Source organism: Odontomachus brunneus, unplaced genomic scaffold, assembly GCF_010583005.1.
Source record: "Odontomachus brunneus isolate Ranch 3 - 2012 unplaced genomic scaffold, Obru_v1 Obru_scaffold_045, whole genome shotgun sequence".
NCBI classification, from domain to species: domain Eukaryota; kingdom Metazoa; phylum Arthropoda; class Insecta; order Hymenoptera; family Formicidae; genus Odontomachus; species Odontomachus brunneus.
In genome coordinates this window covers 515,238-529,395 of record NW_022639495.1, presented here as the reverse complement: position 1 = coordinate 529,395, position 14,158 = coordinate 515,238, and the positions used below count along the sequence as shown (strand labels likewise).

General features: G+C 41.9%; 1 protein-coding gene across 5 annotated transcripts in view; it reads right to left on the bottom strand.

Annotated features, from left to right (window-relative positions):
* LOC116844707 (calcium-transporting ATPase sarcoplasmic/endoplasmic reticulum type) overlaps positions 1-14,158 on the bottom strand; it is a 45,385-nt gene that overhangs the window by 17,229 nt on the left and 13,998 nt on the right. For all 5 annotated transcript variants that reach the window (XM_032816598.1, XM_032816599.1, XM_032816595.1 and 2 more), the window contains exons 3-5: positions 5,288-5,305; positions 1,284-1,366; positions 32-418 (exon numbers count right to left, since the gene is read on the bottom strand). In XM_032816598.1, coding sequence (XP_032672489.1) covers positions 32-418; positions 1,284-1,366; positions 5,288-5,305 — 488 coding nt within the window. The remainder of the gene's footprint in view (positions 1-31; positions 419-1,283; positions 1,367-5,287; positions 5,306-14,158) is intronic.

Here is a 14,158-nt window from a genome sequence, read left to right as displayed (position 1 = left end):
TTACTACTTATACAGATATAGTTTTACAAACCTGATTGACAGCACGCGGGTCGGGTATAGGATCGGTGTGCTTGATTACGGATACCGATTCACCGGTCAGAATGGATTGATCAATCCTGAGGGTGGTCGAGAAGATCTTGGATAGACGGATGTCGGCTGGGATTTTGTCGCCGACCGATATCTCTACCACATCACCGGGCACGATCTCCTTGGCCCTGATCCTTTGGACGCCGGACTTGTCCGATCGTACGACCTTACCCATCTCAGGTTCGTACTCCTTGAGCGCCTCAATCGCGGACTCAGCGTTCCGTTCTTGCCAGACGCCGACCACGGCATTGGCGATAAGGATGAGCAGGATGACGAAGGGCTCGACGAAGGCCGTGAACGCATCCTCGTGTTCTTCAAATAAGGCTAATACCTGGCCAGAGACGGGTAATCGATCAGCGTGGCACGAATAGGAAAGTTGGAAAAGAGAGAGTGGAGATTTTTAATCACTCTTTGTCACTTGGAAGAGAGACGTCGTGAGCGGAAAGAATAAACGAACCGAAAACTTTCGCGAACTCCTCGGAACTTATATCACCACTTTTTCGACAGACATTAATGAAGAATTCTTTAGAAATTTCATTTAATTTCCAAAAATTCAGTCAATAATAAAGATCATAGTAGAGTCTAGCGATAAATTTGTAAAAATCTTGAGTCTGAAATATACACTGTGAAATTATACACTGTGAAAATAAGAAAACCTTTTTCAAACAGTTTTGTTAGTTTCTTTTTCCTCGAGGCTTTTTCTGTTCGAGCTATCATGAGGTGTACCAGTTGTTTACACACGCGAGCTTCATTGACACGTCCACACAACGCCTGACGACGCGCACTGATTAACAAACGTTTGTTTACTTCTACAATTGATAGATCGAACCCCAGAGAGTGAATGTTATACATTTCTCTTATGCGCTAGAAGAAAATCAGATCACCATGGCTACTTGAGATCAATATGCTATTTTTTCACCTCTCATGGAAGGTATATTTAGCCTCATTTACCCTTGAACCCCCGTAAACATATAATTACAGCGCTTTTAGCGGAGCGGCATATACCGGAAAATTCGACTAGGAAAAGAGTATCTCCAAGTCACATTACGTACATATTCTTTCAGAAGACTATATGATCTCGACAGTTGCGTGACAATATAGAGTCTAGTTTTTTATATAAATTAATTCGTATCTTGGACGATGAGGTATATTCGCTTTCTCTTTTAACAACGTGTTCCATCGCGTCTAATACTTACAAAAGAAATAATAGCAGCTAATAGAAGAATCTTAACTAGAAGGTCATCGAACTGTTCCAGGACGAGTTGCCAGATGGATTTTCCTGTAAGCAAAAATTAATGAAATTAATGAAAATTAAGTAAAATTATACATTAATGAAATATATTAAATCAGAGAAATATTAAAAAAATGTATTTCCTCGAATAACTTCAACGGTATTCGATTTCGTAACTCGAGAACTACTCCCGCAACAAATTGGCATTAAATTTACGTGGGAATTATGAGATATGTGGAATTATCACGTCAAATTATACATCAGACTCCTCTTCAACATTGCTTCGAAGGAAACAACCTACTATTATTAATGCATAGACTACAGCGTAATCTATGCAATTGAAAACAATGCTACATTGTTACGCATTCCTGCTGCATCATAAACTGCATGTACATTTGATGGTACATTTTATTGACATAATTTCGCACGCGCGAAGAAAAACAATTCGAACGAGAATCGTGAAGTCACTACGACAGACAAGATGTCGAAACTGACAATTTTCTTATCTTTCATAAAAATTTAACGGAAGGACTCAACGTAGGAATTCGCGAGAGAAAGAGAGAAAAGGGGAGAAAGATTTTGATCGCGTTATGCTCGAATTAGAAATCAGGAATTAAGTAAACCGCGTATGCAACATAATATTCTACTCACCGTAGCCGTAAGTTCTATTTTAATCCAAAGCAACACGTGTGTTTTGTGACGCGAACACACACACACACATACATGCATACTCGCTCCCACTTGCGATTTAATTCAACGTTGCAAAGAAGGAGCGCTTTCGTGAGCAGATGGGCACTGTTTCGCGTTTAGGTGCACTTTTATAACGTCAGCAAGAGCATGCTGAAAGAAAATATAGTGTATGCGGTCAGGAAGAAGCAGTGGATACTAGTCAGGGGCATAAGCCCTGGTCGTCCTTGACGACGAGTGCCTTTTGCCTGCACGCGATTGACGTCACGTCATTGCTCCACGGTTGACGATTTCATTAATTGTAATTTATAGCGGAGCGGCCAGAACGAACGAAAATTCGATTGCCCAGCAATTACGAGAGTACGGCTTTCTCTCTCTCTCTCTGTTCCATCTTTCCTCTTCTCTTTTCCGCTCCGTGAGAGCTTCCTCTTCGCATCTTTTCTCTTTTACCGAGAGAAGAGCGACGATACATATAACTTCTACACGATATTAATATATAATCCATTTTCTCTCGCGTACGTGTTAAGAGTACCCTTTTCTTCTTTTATGATTTATCGCTTGCAAGTTTCATTGGTAACATGAATATGTAGCACGCGTGTTTTCGTTGCGTAAATTGCACGTAATTCCGCCGCAGCTCACATTCCACCGCATCTTGGAAATTAATATCATGCTATGACGCACTGCATCATCGTATAGTCCGCTATATTTCTCTCACCTTCCTGGTTCTCTGTCTCTCTCTGTCTCGTCCCCTCTCTCTTTCTCTCTCCCTCGTACCTGCGTGTGTATAGCGACATGCTTCATTACCGGATTCAACGTGTGACAATAGACGTTGTCAATCGGTCGATACAGTATGGGTGTCCACATAGGTAAAGACATACGCACACGTGTATGGCGAATAGAGCCGACAGCGGTTACAGGCAGTTACGCGTTTGTAATCGGCCACGCGATTAATTTATGACAGGAATCTCATTAATACGACCTTTATCACCCACCACCGATGCATGCGATGATTCCTCCATATTAAGTAAGATGCGAGAATAACAGAGAAATAATCGAAGCAGCGTAGATCCTCCGAAATCCTTTCGGGATTTCCGTGAGGAGAACATTCCGTTGCGAACTTACTTTTGGTTTTTTCTTCTTTCTCGTCCTTTAATGTATATAAAATATGCTCTCTTTGCACAGAGAAACATGGCGGATAAATTCCGATATTTTCCAATTTATCGAAAATATTCTGCATATTCCATCAACCAAGAACGCTCAATGCTATATTCCAGGCGGTTGGGTCTTCTGAATAATGCTAATCACGCCGAGACAAGAGACTGAGAAAAAGCGATCATCAGGCTCAGACAAACGCAATTTCCTATCGTAACGAGAAAGTCTGTTCGTTCTTGAATGAATTCGAAAATGAACCTCTTTTTCTTTTTTTCTCGAGTGATATCGAGGTCCCGAGGTCTATCGGGAAAATCGCCCTCGCGTTTCAGTTTCGTGAAAGAAAATCCTATTAGGCAGCCGATAAATAAATAAAAAGTGATGAAAGGGGAAAAAGGGAAGAGAGCGCCTCTTGAAAATCTTATTTCTACGTTATCGCAGAGAAGCACAGATGAGATCTCGTCGCCGTTCGGATACTGCGTTCAAATCGGCATTAATTCAATGACGTCTCAACCTATCTTATCTCATCGTTTTCGATAAGGACGCGAATACACATCCCCGCGGAAGGGTCGTCAGTTTGCTGATCGACGAAATCTATCACGTCTCACGTAACAAGCGCGTTTTAATAACACGTAATGGAGCCAATTTAATATGGAACGCTAAATTATTCGCTCGTGCGCGATGTGCATACATACCGGTAACGCGGCTATAATATGATATATAGATTGCACGTCAGTCAAACTGACGATCGATCTTGCGGCGTTAACTCGCAGGCTCTTAACCCAATTCCGCCTCGACTTAATCTAATTAAGGCTCGCGGCTTGATCTGCGTGATCGCGCTTGTACATCCGGAAGAAACGCGAGAGCACACCGTCCGCGGCGGATACGTCCGATTCTATTTTCCGTTCCCCTTTTCTTCGCAGCCACACACGGCAGAGCTCCGCGTCACGGGCGATAATAACGGCGGGCAATAGTGAGAGCGGTAACGACGGCGGGTCGATCCGTCGCCGAAGGTCGGAGCGCGAGTGAGCGAGCGAAGATAGTGCGAGCCTCTCCGCCGCGGGTCGAGTGCACCGGGTGCAATGCCGATGCAATTACAGCCGAGTCGAAGGCGACGTACCGACGCTCCGCAGTGGCGTCTTACCCCGGTAAATGGAGTGAGTGGCCCACACTCTTGAATTCCACTCTTGAGTTCGGGCTCGCGCGATTGCGAACGATGTCGCGCCATTTGTTTCCGCGGTCGTTGTCCGTTATTGCGTGATGTCGCGTTCAAAAGCTCGAGCCGTTTACCTCTGTCGCATTAAATGGAATCGTCCTCGAGCAAAACGAGCGAAGATATGGAAAATATATGACGGAGGAACGTCAAGTCGAGCAATTTTCAGTCAGTAAAAAATTAAACGTGAACAATCTTAAACAAGAACAAGGTGAAACATTCAATTATTGAAATCCCCTTAGTCATTGACACTCTGGAGAAAAACTGGTTTTTCTTGTAACTAGCATTGCAGTTATATTTCTTGCCTGCAGTCTATAGTTCCAAAAGAGAACTTTATAGCCAAAACTGTGAACAACTGTCGTTAGTCGCAAAGGAAAACCAGCTTTTTCACTTCTGTTATAAATTCATCGGACTCTTGATTGATGAACGCCTCTCATTTCGTTACTGGAGATCGCGAAGACAACACTGGGGCTCTTGTTTTTGTGTGGGCGGCGACGGACCGGCGCGTCACACTCGTATGTGTAAGTGCGCCGCGAGTGCACGTAATAATGTAGCGCGTGCGACGCTAATGCTCGGCAGCTTATGGAGCTCCAGGAACAGCCCGGCTGGCCTACTTTGATAGCAGTGCTTTCGCATGGCGCCTAGTCTTCACTCCCCTGCGAGAGACGCGCGTTCGTCGCGAGAGAGCCGGGCTAAGTGAGTTTCGGCAACTCGCAAATTGAAAAACTCGTGACTTCGCATGCAAATCAGTAGTTACGGCTCGATATAAGAGCGAATGGCAAATAGGGAAAAGTTGAGTTTCCAGTTTGCGAGGCTACCGCGCTCCATCGGGAGTAGACTTACGTCGCCACGTATGCCAATTTGTTGCGAGACCTTACCTGCTCTCTACGTCACGCAACGATAACGGCGACAGTACTCACCCTCCTCAGCTGGCAATTCTGCAACAGAGAAAAAGAGAAATGTGTTAGAATACGACATGTCCATTGTAAAAATTAAAAAAAAGAATTCCTTATAATGCCAACGGAATATACACGTTCGTGGAAAATTAAGTCGAAGTGATATCAATTAACAATTATTATCATAAAATCGCGACATTTTACAAATAGCGTTTGAAAAAAATGCTTTTAACGACTGATTGTAGGTAGCGCGTTTAAAAGCTTTGCAACACTTTCGCAGTATGCGGTATGCGCGGATCGCTCAAAGAATGCTTTGAAAGGTTTATGAATAGTTAAACGGTGAGCGCTGATAGTTTTACGGATGTGTGCGTAGGAATTATTTACCTAATGAGAGTCGAACGCGAAGTATTCGAGCGCGCTTTAACGGGTCCGCTTTAAGGTGTCCTACTTGAAATTACACGGAGATGTCGGGAATCCCGAGTCCCATAATTTCTATGACGCGGACAAATTGGAGGAAACCACGTAAATGAATTTGGCGTCCAAAATGGGTGTACTTCGGTCGGGCGGAACCTGCAGGTGACAATCCGTGAAGCGTTAAATCTCCGAGAGGTTCAAACAGCAGACGACACACGATGACGCCGGACAGATTGAATTCATAGAAACCTACTCGATATTATCGAATTCCGCTTGTTGTCCGCTGCGTCAGCATGTCAACGACGAGTCTTTTTTTGTATTGGTTACAAAAATGCGCCACGTCATTACATTATTTCAACTATCTCTACGAAAAATATTATCAGGTCGCAAATTAATTTTCTTGGATAATAAAGTAACGAGAGATTAAACTCCCTTATCAGCAATTATATGTATGCAGTATCTAAAAAAAAATATCGAGTCGATGTTGTATATTTTATATTCGTGAAAATCATTAGTCTCTCGAAATTATATAATTTCGTTTTCTGTTTGACTTGACAGACATGACGAACTTTTGGCACTAACCTAATGCTACGATTTTCTAAAATTAGATGCATCACGCGTCCCGACGTAGTGTCCGACGTGGAATATCATCGTAACTCCAACTAAAGGGTTGGATTTATATTTTTATCTCGGTTTATCTCTAATTTTATGTCCGATCCAGAGTTTAAACAACGAGGTCGATTACTCTCCCTCGAGCGTTCATTACCATCTCGAGATTCCATACAGGTGTGTATGTATGTGTTTGTATGTATGTGTATGTATATATGCACGCGCGTACTTAAGAATTTTAACAGACTCGCCGTATAAATATTTACGCGTACGCAACACAGAAACACGGATGTCTCGTAAGACGAGCGTCTTGTTGCCTAATAAAACCGGAAGAACGGAGCAATCAAAGGGCTACATATGCGATGGTCTCTCTCTAGGCTCGTCGTGTGTCTCTCCGCGATTCTGTTTCTTCGACTTCCGTTTTTCCGAATTTGAACGTCTTATTAAACGAATTTGTTTCCCTCTTCGCGATGCTTTTATCTCCAAAGAATTAAATATGTCGGAAATCGAAATTTTCCATTTTGCAGAAAAGTACATTCTTAAAGACAAAAAACAGACGACGATAAAGGTTTCCTCGCGAGAAGAAGCAAGTACGGATGCGGGGAGGTATTTTCCACGCGACGCGCGGAAAAGCGCTGTCGATCGACGCTGTCAAGCAACGAGCACTCGTGATACGTGCGTAATGACATGTGAGGAAAAAACAGAGACACGTGGGAGTCATTGATTCGTATACTGGATCCGCATAGATTTTCCTTGAATGGCCGTCGCGCACGATTGACGTGCGCAACAGAGGGACACGTCGCTTAGCGTGAAACGTACATCAGCGGATTCTAAAAGGCCGCCTGTAATTCTCCAAGTCGCACAAAGGCAGGCGCGAAAGCGTTTGTCGCGTGAATAATAGCTTCAATTTCACGTCGATTTGCGGCGCAAGGCAAACTCGCTAATTTCGCACGTAAACGCTGCACCCAAAAGCGTCGCGACGGCGACGACGACGGCGGCGTAATATCGGTATTCAAGAGAGTATCAGTATTGGATAGAAGAGAAAAGAAATTATATCAATGTATGTGTGTGACGTGCATGGTATCAGAGAGCGAAGGAATCGATGTCTCCTCAGTTTAGTGACATCTTAGTCGCAAAATTACATATTTTAATAAATATTTTTAATAAAATACGCAGTATTGAAATCTTACTTTTGGAAATAGTAAAGCATCACATCACCATGTGCTTATCACACACAAATTTATTTGAAATCTTAATATGTGTATGCGTGTATAATACGTGTTAATGTTGACGTTATTGATTGCAATTGGCCAATGACAAAGTGTCGTTATCATAGAATTATCTTTTTCATCTTGAAGTTTTCATCTTGCAGCTCGACACTTAGATCAAAGATAAGGAAATTAACGGGGCGGGTAATCAATATCGGTGAGAAGGTATCGAAGTATCGCAGACACCCCTAGGTGCACTTCGCGATCTCACTGGCAGCGAGTGGCATCGATCGCGTTTTACGCACACCATGGACAGGACAGGACAGAAAAGGAGAGAGAAAAGGAGAGATAGAGAGAGATAGAGAGAGATAGAGAGATAGAGAGAGGTAGAGAGACAGAGAGAGAGAGAGAGAGCAGCGGCGTCAGTACGCCGTACGGAAGCAAATGCGGCTCGCGTCAGGCACGATCGAGGACAGGCGGGAAAAAGTGTGGAAAGAGTGAGTTTTCCCGCCGTGCGAGAGCGTCACGGCTACGAATTTATCACGCGACAGTGAACGGCCGCACAAAGCCGATACGCCGTACGACAAACAAATCCGCCGTCGTGCATTGAACGACGCCGGCCGTGCACGTGCTAACTTTAGCCCGCGAACTTACGTCGGGCCGATTCGCGTGCATTACGAAGTGCTAAATAAGTTCCGACCTCGTCTTTTGTACACGCGCGTTTCCGACGAATCTGGGAACATCGGACAACCTCACATGTCCGCTCGCGCAAACACGCTACTTAGGGCTACGATAAACGAAATTATATATGAAGCTCCTTTATATTATTCAAATAACTAATAAAGATTCTAGTAGTGTTATCTTAATATTACAAACGTGTAATATTAAAGTTTATTGTAGGAGGATAAAATTGTCCAGCGTACGTCCTGGCTGAGATGGTATTTTTCGCAGCATTTAAAATAATAAAAAGAAATCAATTGCTCAAGGATATCGAGTTTGGGAATAAAAAAATTCGCGTTAATACTGGGATACAGGATCGGTCTAAGTGTGGAAGGTTGATTCGTCGCGCACGATTAATGAAAGAAAATTTCGGACGTACGTCTGATACGTTGGATAATTTTATCTTCTTATAATAAACTTTGATATTACACTTTGTAATATTAAGATAACACTACTACATCCATGTTCGCTCCTCATTAGCTTTAGAATCTTTGTTAGTTACTACGGTAAACGATTCGAAGAAAAGTATTTTGAACGGTGTGCACGTTTTTGCAGTCGAAACGTCACACACATGAAAATTATATTTCACTGCCACAGACCTGAATATACTTATCATATGTCCAAGTTTCATTTTTTTGGAGAAGGTAATCGTATTAAAAATAACGCGAGAGTTTTTAAGTTTTAAATTTTCTCGCAGTCGTATTAGGAATGATACTTTAATGGCGACCTCAAGATCTCGCACAGAAATATCGAACACAGTGATGTTACATTAATAGAACGATGAATAGATAGCGCAATTTACTGATACTAAGAATCCAACGTGCTTCATCCTTGGATCCCTATCTGTCATGTGTGTGTGATATATGGAACTTGATTCCGATATCGGGTGCAATATAGTTGACAAATGGACGTTAAACGCGGAGATGGAAGATAAATTCCGCGGTGTAGAATATATGCGCGATGCGCTTCCCTTGCCTAAGGTCATCCGCGGAAACTAATCTGCAGCAACGCCCGTAATAGATGAAACATCAGTCCATGCATGAGCAAGTAACGTTAGCACACGTTAACGTTGTACGATTATTCCTTGTGTAATACAACGGTTCATGTGCGCACAGGAGATAAAGCAACATTGCTTGATGATACTCCACCCTCCACCACTTGTGTCGGCACGAAAAATTCGTGATTATTCGGCTGCTTCTGATCGTTTCGTTACGATTCACTTCGCGATCACTATTACGGGAATTCTGTCTGAACCTGGGATGTAAAGAACCAAAGAAACCCTTTTACGATGCTCATTAAATGTTGCAAATCATCCTTAAAAATACGATACCTCACAACGAAGATAACTCTTATTTATTATCTCGCAATTCCCGGAGTGGAAGACGTGACGCATGGTTTCCCTCGGAAATCGGCGTAGACGCGCGAGAAAATGAGAATATCATTAGAACGACTTGCGTACGCGCGACGTTACGTAAATAAGCTGAAATAAATATTGGACTTGGCGCTGAGGAGAAAAAAGAATTGCTGTGCCTCGCGCAAGATTAAACTGCAACTTGTACGACCGTCATCACACGAGAGGCGAAATTTCGGAAGAGCGACACGTCGAAGGAAATCTGTTGTAAATCCATTAATCAAACTTCTTGCATCTTTATCTAGAGATTGTAAATAAGAGGAAGACGTCACAGATCTTAAAGACGTCATATAATGCGCGATAAATTATAGGATACAAAAGCATTTTATAATCGGACTTCGCCGATGTTTATCTCCGCGTTTCCGCGCTAGTGAGATGATCGCCCACGATTGTGTTTCTCTCGTTAGAAACGTGAGAATGGAACTTTTCTACTGTCCGTACAGTTTTCCGTATCGATCGGTTAGAGTACCCGGTGATAACGCTCGGCGGGACCGAGGTAAACTTTATCGGCGTTTACTAGTTGCAACTTCTCGTCGGCGGCTCGTTCATTATTTAAGACGCGTTCATCCTTGCGGCAAAACCTAATTATATGTTAACCCCTTCGCGCCTACTATACATAACGATTTCAAGTTGCTCTTCCGCAGCCACTCTCACGCAAAGGAAGACGAGTAAGAGCGCACGCAGTGTATACGTGTAGGAACAATGGATATCAAATCGTGAAATGATCCTGTTAGATACTTTTCTTAAGTTTCTTGCGCACGAATTAAGAGAGAATTTGTTAAACACTATCATCTCAAATTTGTACAAAAACTCGAAATTTATATATGCGCGTTCTCGACGAAATATCTCAAAGCGACGCACCGAAACGCCCACTTTTGTGTCACGTCCTTCGGGATTTTGGCGTTCTGTCAGTTTTAATGTTAAAGGTTAATTAACTCTATAATTGAATCTTAAGCCTCTAAAGAGCACGTCGTTAGGTTACACTCGAGCGACGCGTGTCACGCGAGGCGAGAAATCACATCGCGGAAGGGAATGATATAATAGCGAGAGTAAGGTGCCACTATGTCGAGCAATATTAATTGGCGCGGTGGTGTCCGAGTTATTGTTCGAGCGCGGTGGTGTCCGAATATGGATCGAACAAATTAATTGAATGGATAATCGCGCGTGGTCATATATACACACCAAGGCGGTCGTACGACGCACGTCCGCAAGAGCGTTAAATATCACGGCATGCCGCGACTTTAAAGAGCGACCTTAAAATGAATTAACCTCACTCAGCCGCGTCAACTCCTAATGCAATTTCACCACACATGTGCGATTTATTAAGCGATTTATTAAGCTCCGAGCGATTTTTGCAGCCGCCTGCCGCTCGCAGCTATTTACGTAGCTCAACTAAGGCTCGACGACGCGACTCTTTATGTGATCTAAAATTGGCTTTTAAGAGACGCATTATATAACTTTTCTCGCCACACATACACACGCGCGCGCATATACATGCGCGTGCACATTTCTTGTAACAATAATTCACTGAAATTTTTAACGTCTGTGTGCGTAATAATGTCAAGAGTCGCGAGTTAGAACTCAAAAGTCACAGATTTCAAAGGCGTGATACGAGAGAGTTCTCGACAGTTGAGAAAGCTTAAAACGGAAAGTGGAGAGACATAACTTTACATACAATGAATAGAGATGCGAAATAATTGCACGTACGATACATTGTCGATGAACTTAAAGACATGAGAAAGGAAAGAAGAGAAAGAACAGTGAAGACCGAATCTAGATAACCTCAGGGATATGATGTTCATGTGTTTTTTTTTTCAATATTTATCTTATAGAGGAACAATGAATATCAAATCACGAAATAATCCTGTTAGATACTTTTCCTTGAGTTTTATTAAAATCGGGAAAATGTTACAGTTAAAAAATAAAAGTGATTTAGTAGAAGCAAAATAAATTTTCGAGCCTGTTAAAATTTTATACTGATATTTTTCATCGTAAATGAATAAAGTTAAACAACGTATTACTAACTAAAACTAAAATAAAGTTTCTTGCGAGTGATATAATATATATCGTGGCGGACATTAATATATAGAAAAATATATATTTATACTATTGGCCTAATAGTATAAATATATATTTATACTATTATAACAATATTAGCTATCTGAGAAGTTAAAAATTCTGAAATATAGGACATCTAGCTCCGATCTTCTTTACTTTATGAACGCTGAGAGTCAAATGAATAAAATCACCGATCAAATCATTTTCGATTCACGCATCGAATACTCAATGAAACGTGCAATTAGACTTTTCTGTGCGAAAATTCAACTTACGGTCGGTCAAGGTATATACGCTTGCGTAGTTTATAGCGATTTTATTTGCTTTCTTTACGTTCGCCGTAAGACTTTTCAACATTCGTGCACGATCGCGTAAGCGAAGGCAGGCACTAGTAAAAACGTCTCCTCGTAGTCAGTGCATTAATAATGAATCGGCCAACGACACGGTTGTTCTGACGTGGTTGCTTACGCTGAAAGTTGTCCACGTCAGGTGTCTCCTACGCGACTTGCAGCTCGCAACGCGTCGAAACAAAAGGATGTTGAAGAGCGCAATTATCGCCGTACAAAGACGAACGCGCGAGGAATATCCTCGTCGTGAAGGAGATTACAGATAAACAGGATAAAAATTGCGGGCACCGAAGACTCTCGGTTGAATAACACAGCGTCAGTGATTTTCTGCTATTTATTACGCGCCACTGAATTAGAACGATCGTCTACATTCGAGGTAACGATTTATGAAACTATCGATTAAACCGCGTTCATTTAAATCTATATACATTCTATATTTACTCATTCAACTTATTTTCTCTCTCCTTTCACATACTTTCTCCTTCTCTGCACTTAGCGATATTCGCGCGGCACATAAACGATATCTATATGTTAATTTGTCTTCAATTATTCGAAGACGCGTTACCGCTGAATCGACAATTAATCCTTGACCTGAAAAGATAAAAATCGCGAAACGAACTCTCTCTCTTTCCTCATTGACGCATCTCGCGGAATTTGTATCCGTCGAATGCATGTGAATGAAGTGATCGCACTATATAGATACAAAACAAATATGTAAGTCATAGGATCATCAAAGTATAACTTTGCTTAGTACGCTACACTCGGCGACAATTCGATTCACACGCGCAAATTTTACGCAAGAACTAAACTTCTTCGTTGTTTGCACAGCTGACTGCACGTCAAACCCATTACTTTGCGATAATAACGCAACTGACACTTGACTAACAAGGAAACAAATGCTGTTTTATTGGAAATTACACTTTCAAACGTATCAGCCTGATAATCGACCAATGCTTATATTTCAAGCGAATGACCATTCTTCATTTTGCGATCAGGAAAACAGAGTCGGTGTCGAGCGTTGAGAGTATCAAACGTTGACAGAGTGGGCGATCTCCACTCGAAGATTGAAAAAGTAAAAAATCAACGAACAATAGCAAAAAAATTCTCACATATAAAAATATACATATCAATATACTATGTATAAATATCGTGATACATTGAGAGAAGAAATATATGAAAAATAAAAAAATATTTAATCGATGGATATTAATAAGATATTTACTTAAAATTAAATTCTTTCGTTTTTAAGTAGAATTAATAATTGTTCTCATGAAAAGCGCAATGTTTTAAGAAAATATTTATTTCTCCATTTGAGAGAATTTTTTTCAATGTAAAAATATGTACTAGTAGTTATTACCCACCGAATAAATTTTTTATTTTCTTAGGTTTTTTTTTCACAATGTACACACGTCAAAACAATTAACTGACAATTTACGGTTGGAAGATCACCCTTGCGGATACCATGCGGATGGCTGTATAACGGTAGAGTTCTCGCGGGCTCAAGAAACTGGGAAGCTTTCCGGGCCAGCTGATGTAATGCAAATTTATGTGGGCGCGACATTTTATCGCCACAGTATGGTAGGCGGTCTACCTCGTCGAGGAGTTCTTGGTCTCCCTCTTTCTCTCTTTTTCAATACCTCGCAACGAAGCTTCTTGATAAAGGCGAGTTAGAGGGATCATGGCTGTGTAATCACCGCGAATTTGTTGTTTACCTTAGAATGGTGACGAAACACGCGAGCGACGACGATATAAATTTAGCGATATACGTTTAGCGATAACGGTACGCCGAATTATCGTTCACCGCAACGATGCTCGCGCCAGTCGTAGCTCGCACTTTTTTCCCGGGAGAGAAATCGTAGTTCGATACGGATTGACGTCATCGAGTCTCCGAAGATGTCGATCGATGACAACGCACAACACGTAAATAATGATAATTCTCACTTCGGAGAGCCGATCCCACCGATCGCACAGGTTTCCGCCGCGGCGCGAAGGGGATCAAGCCTGACCTATGCTCAACCCGTTGTTATACTTCGACGAGCGAATAAAAATACACCGAAGCGATTAAAATCTCGAGATAGCGCGCAATATCGATTTAGTAATTTTCCGAACGCATTCGTACGGTCGGCAGAAG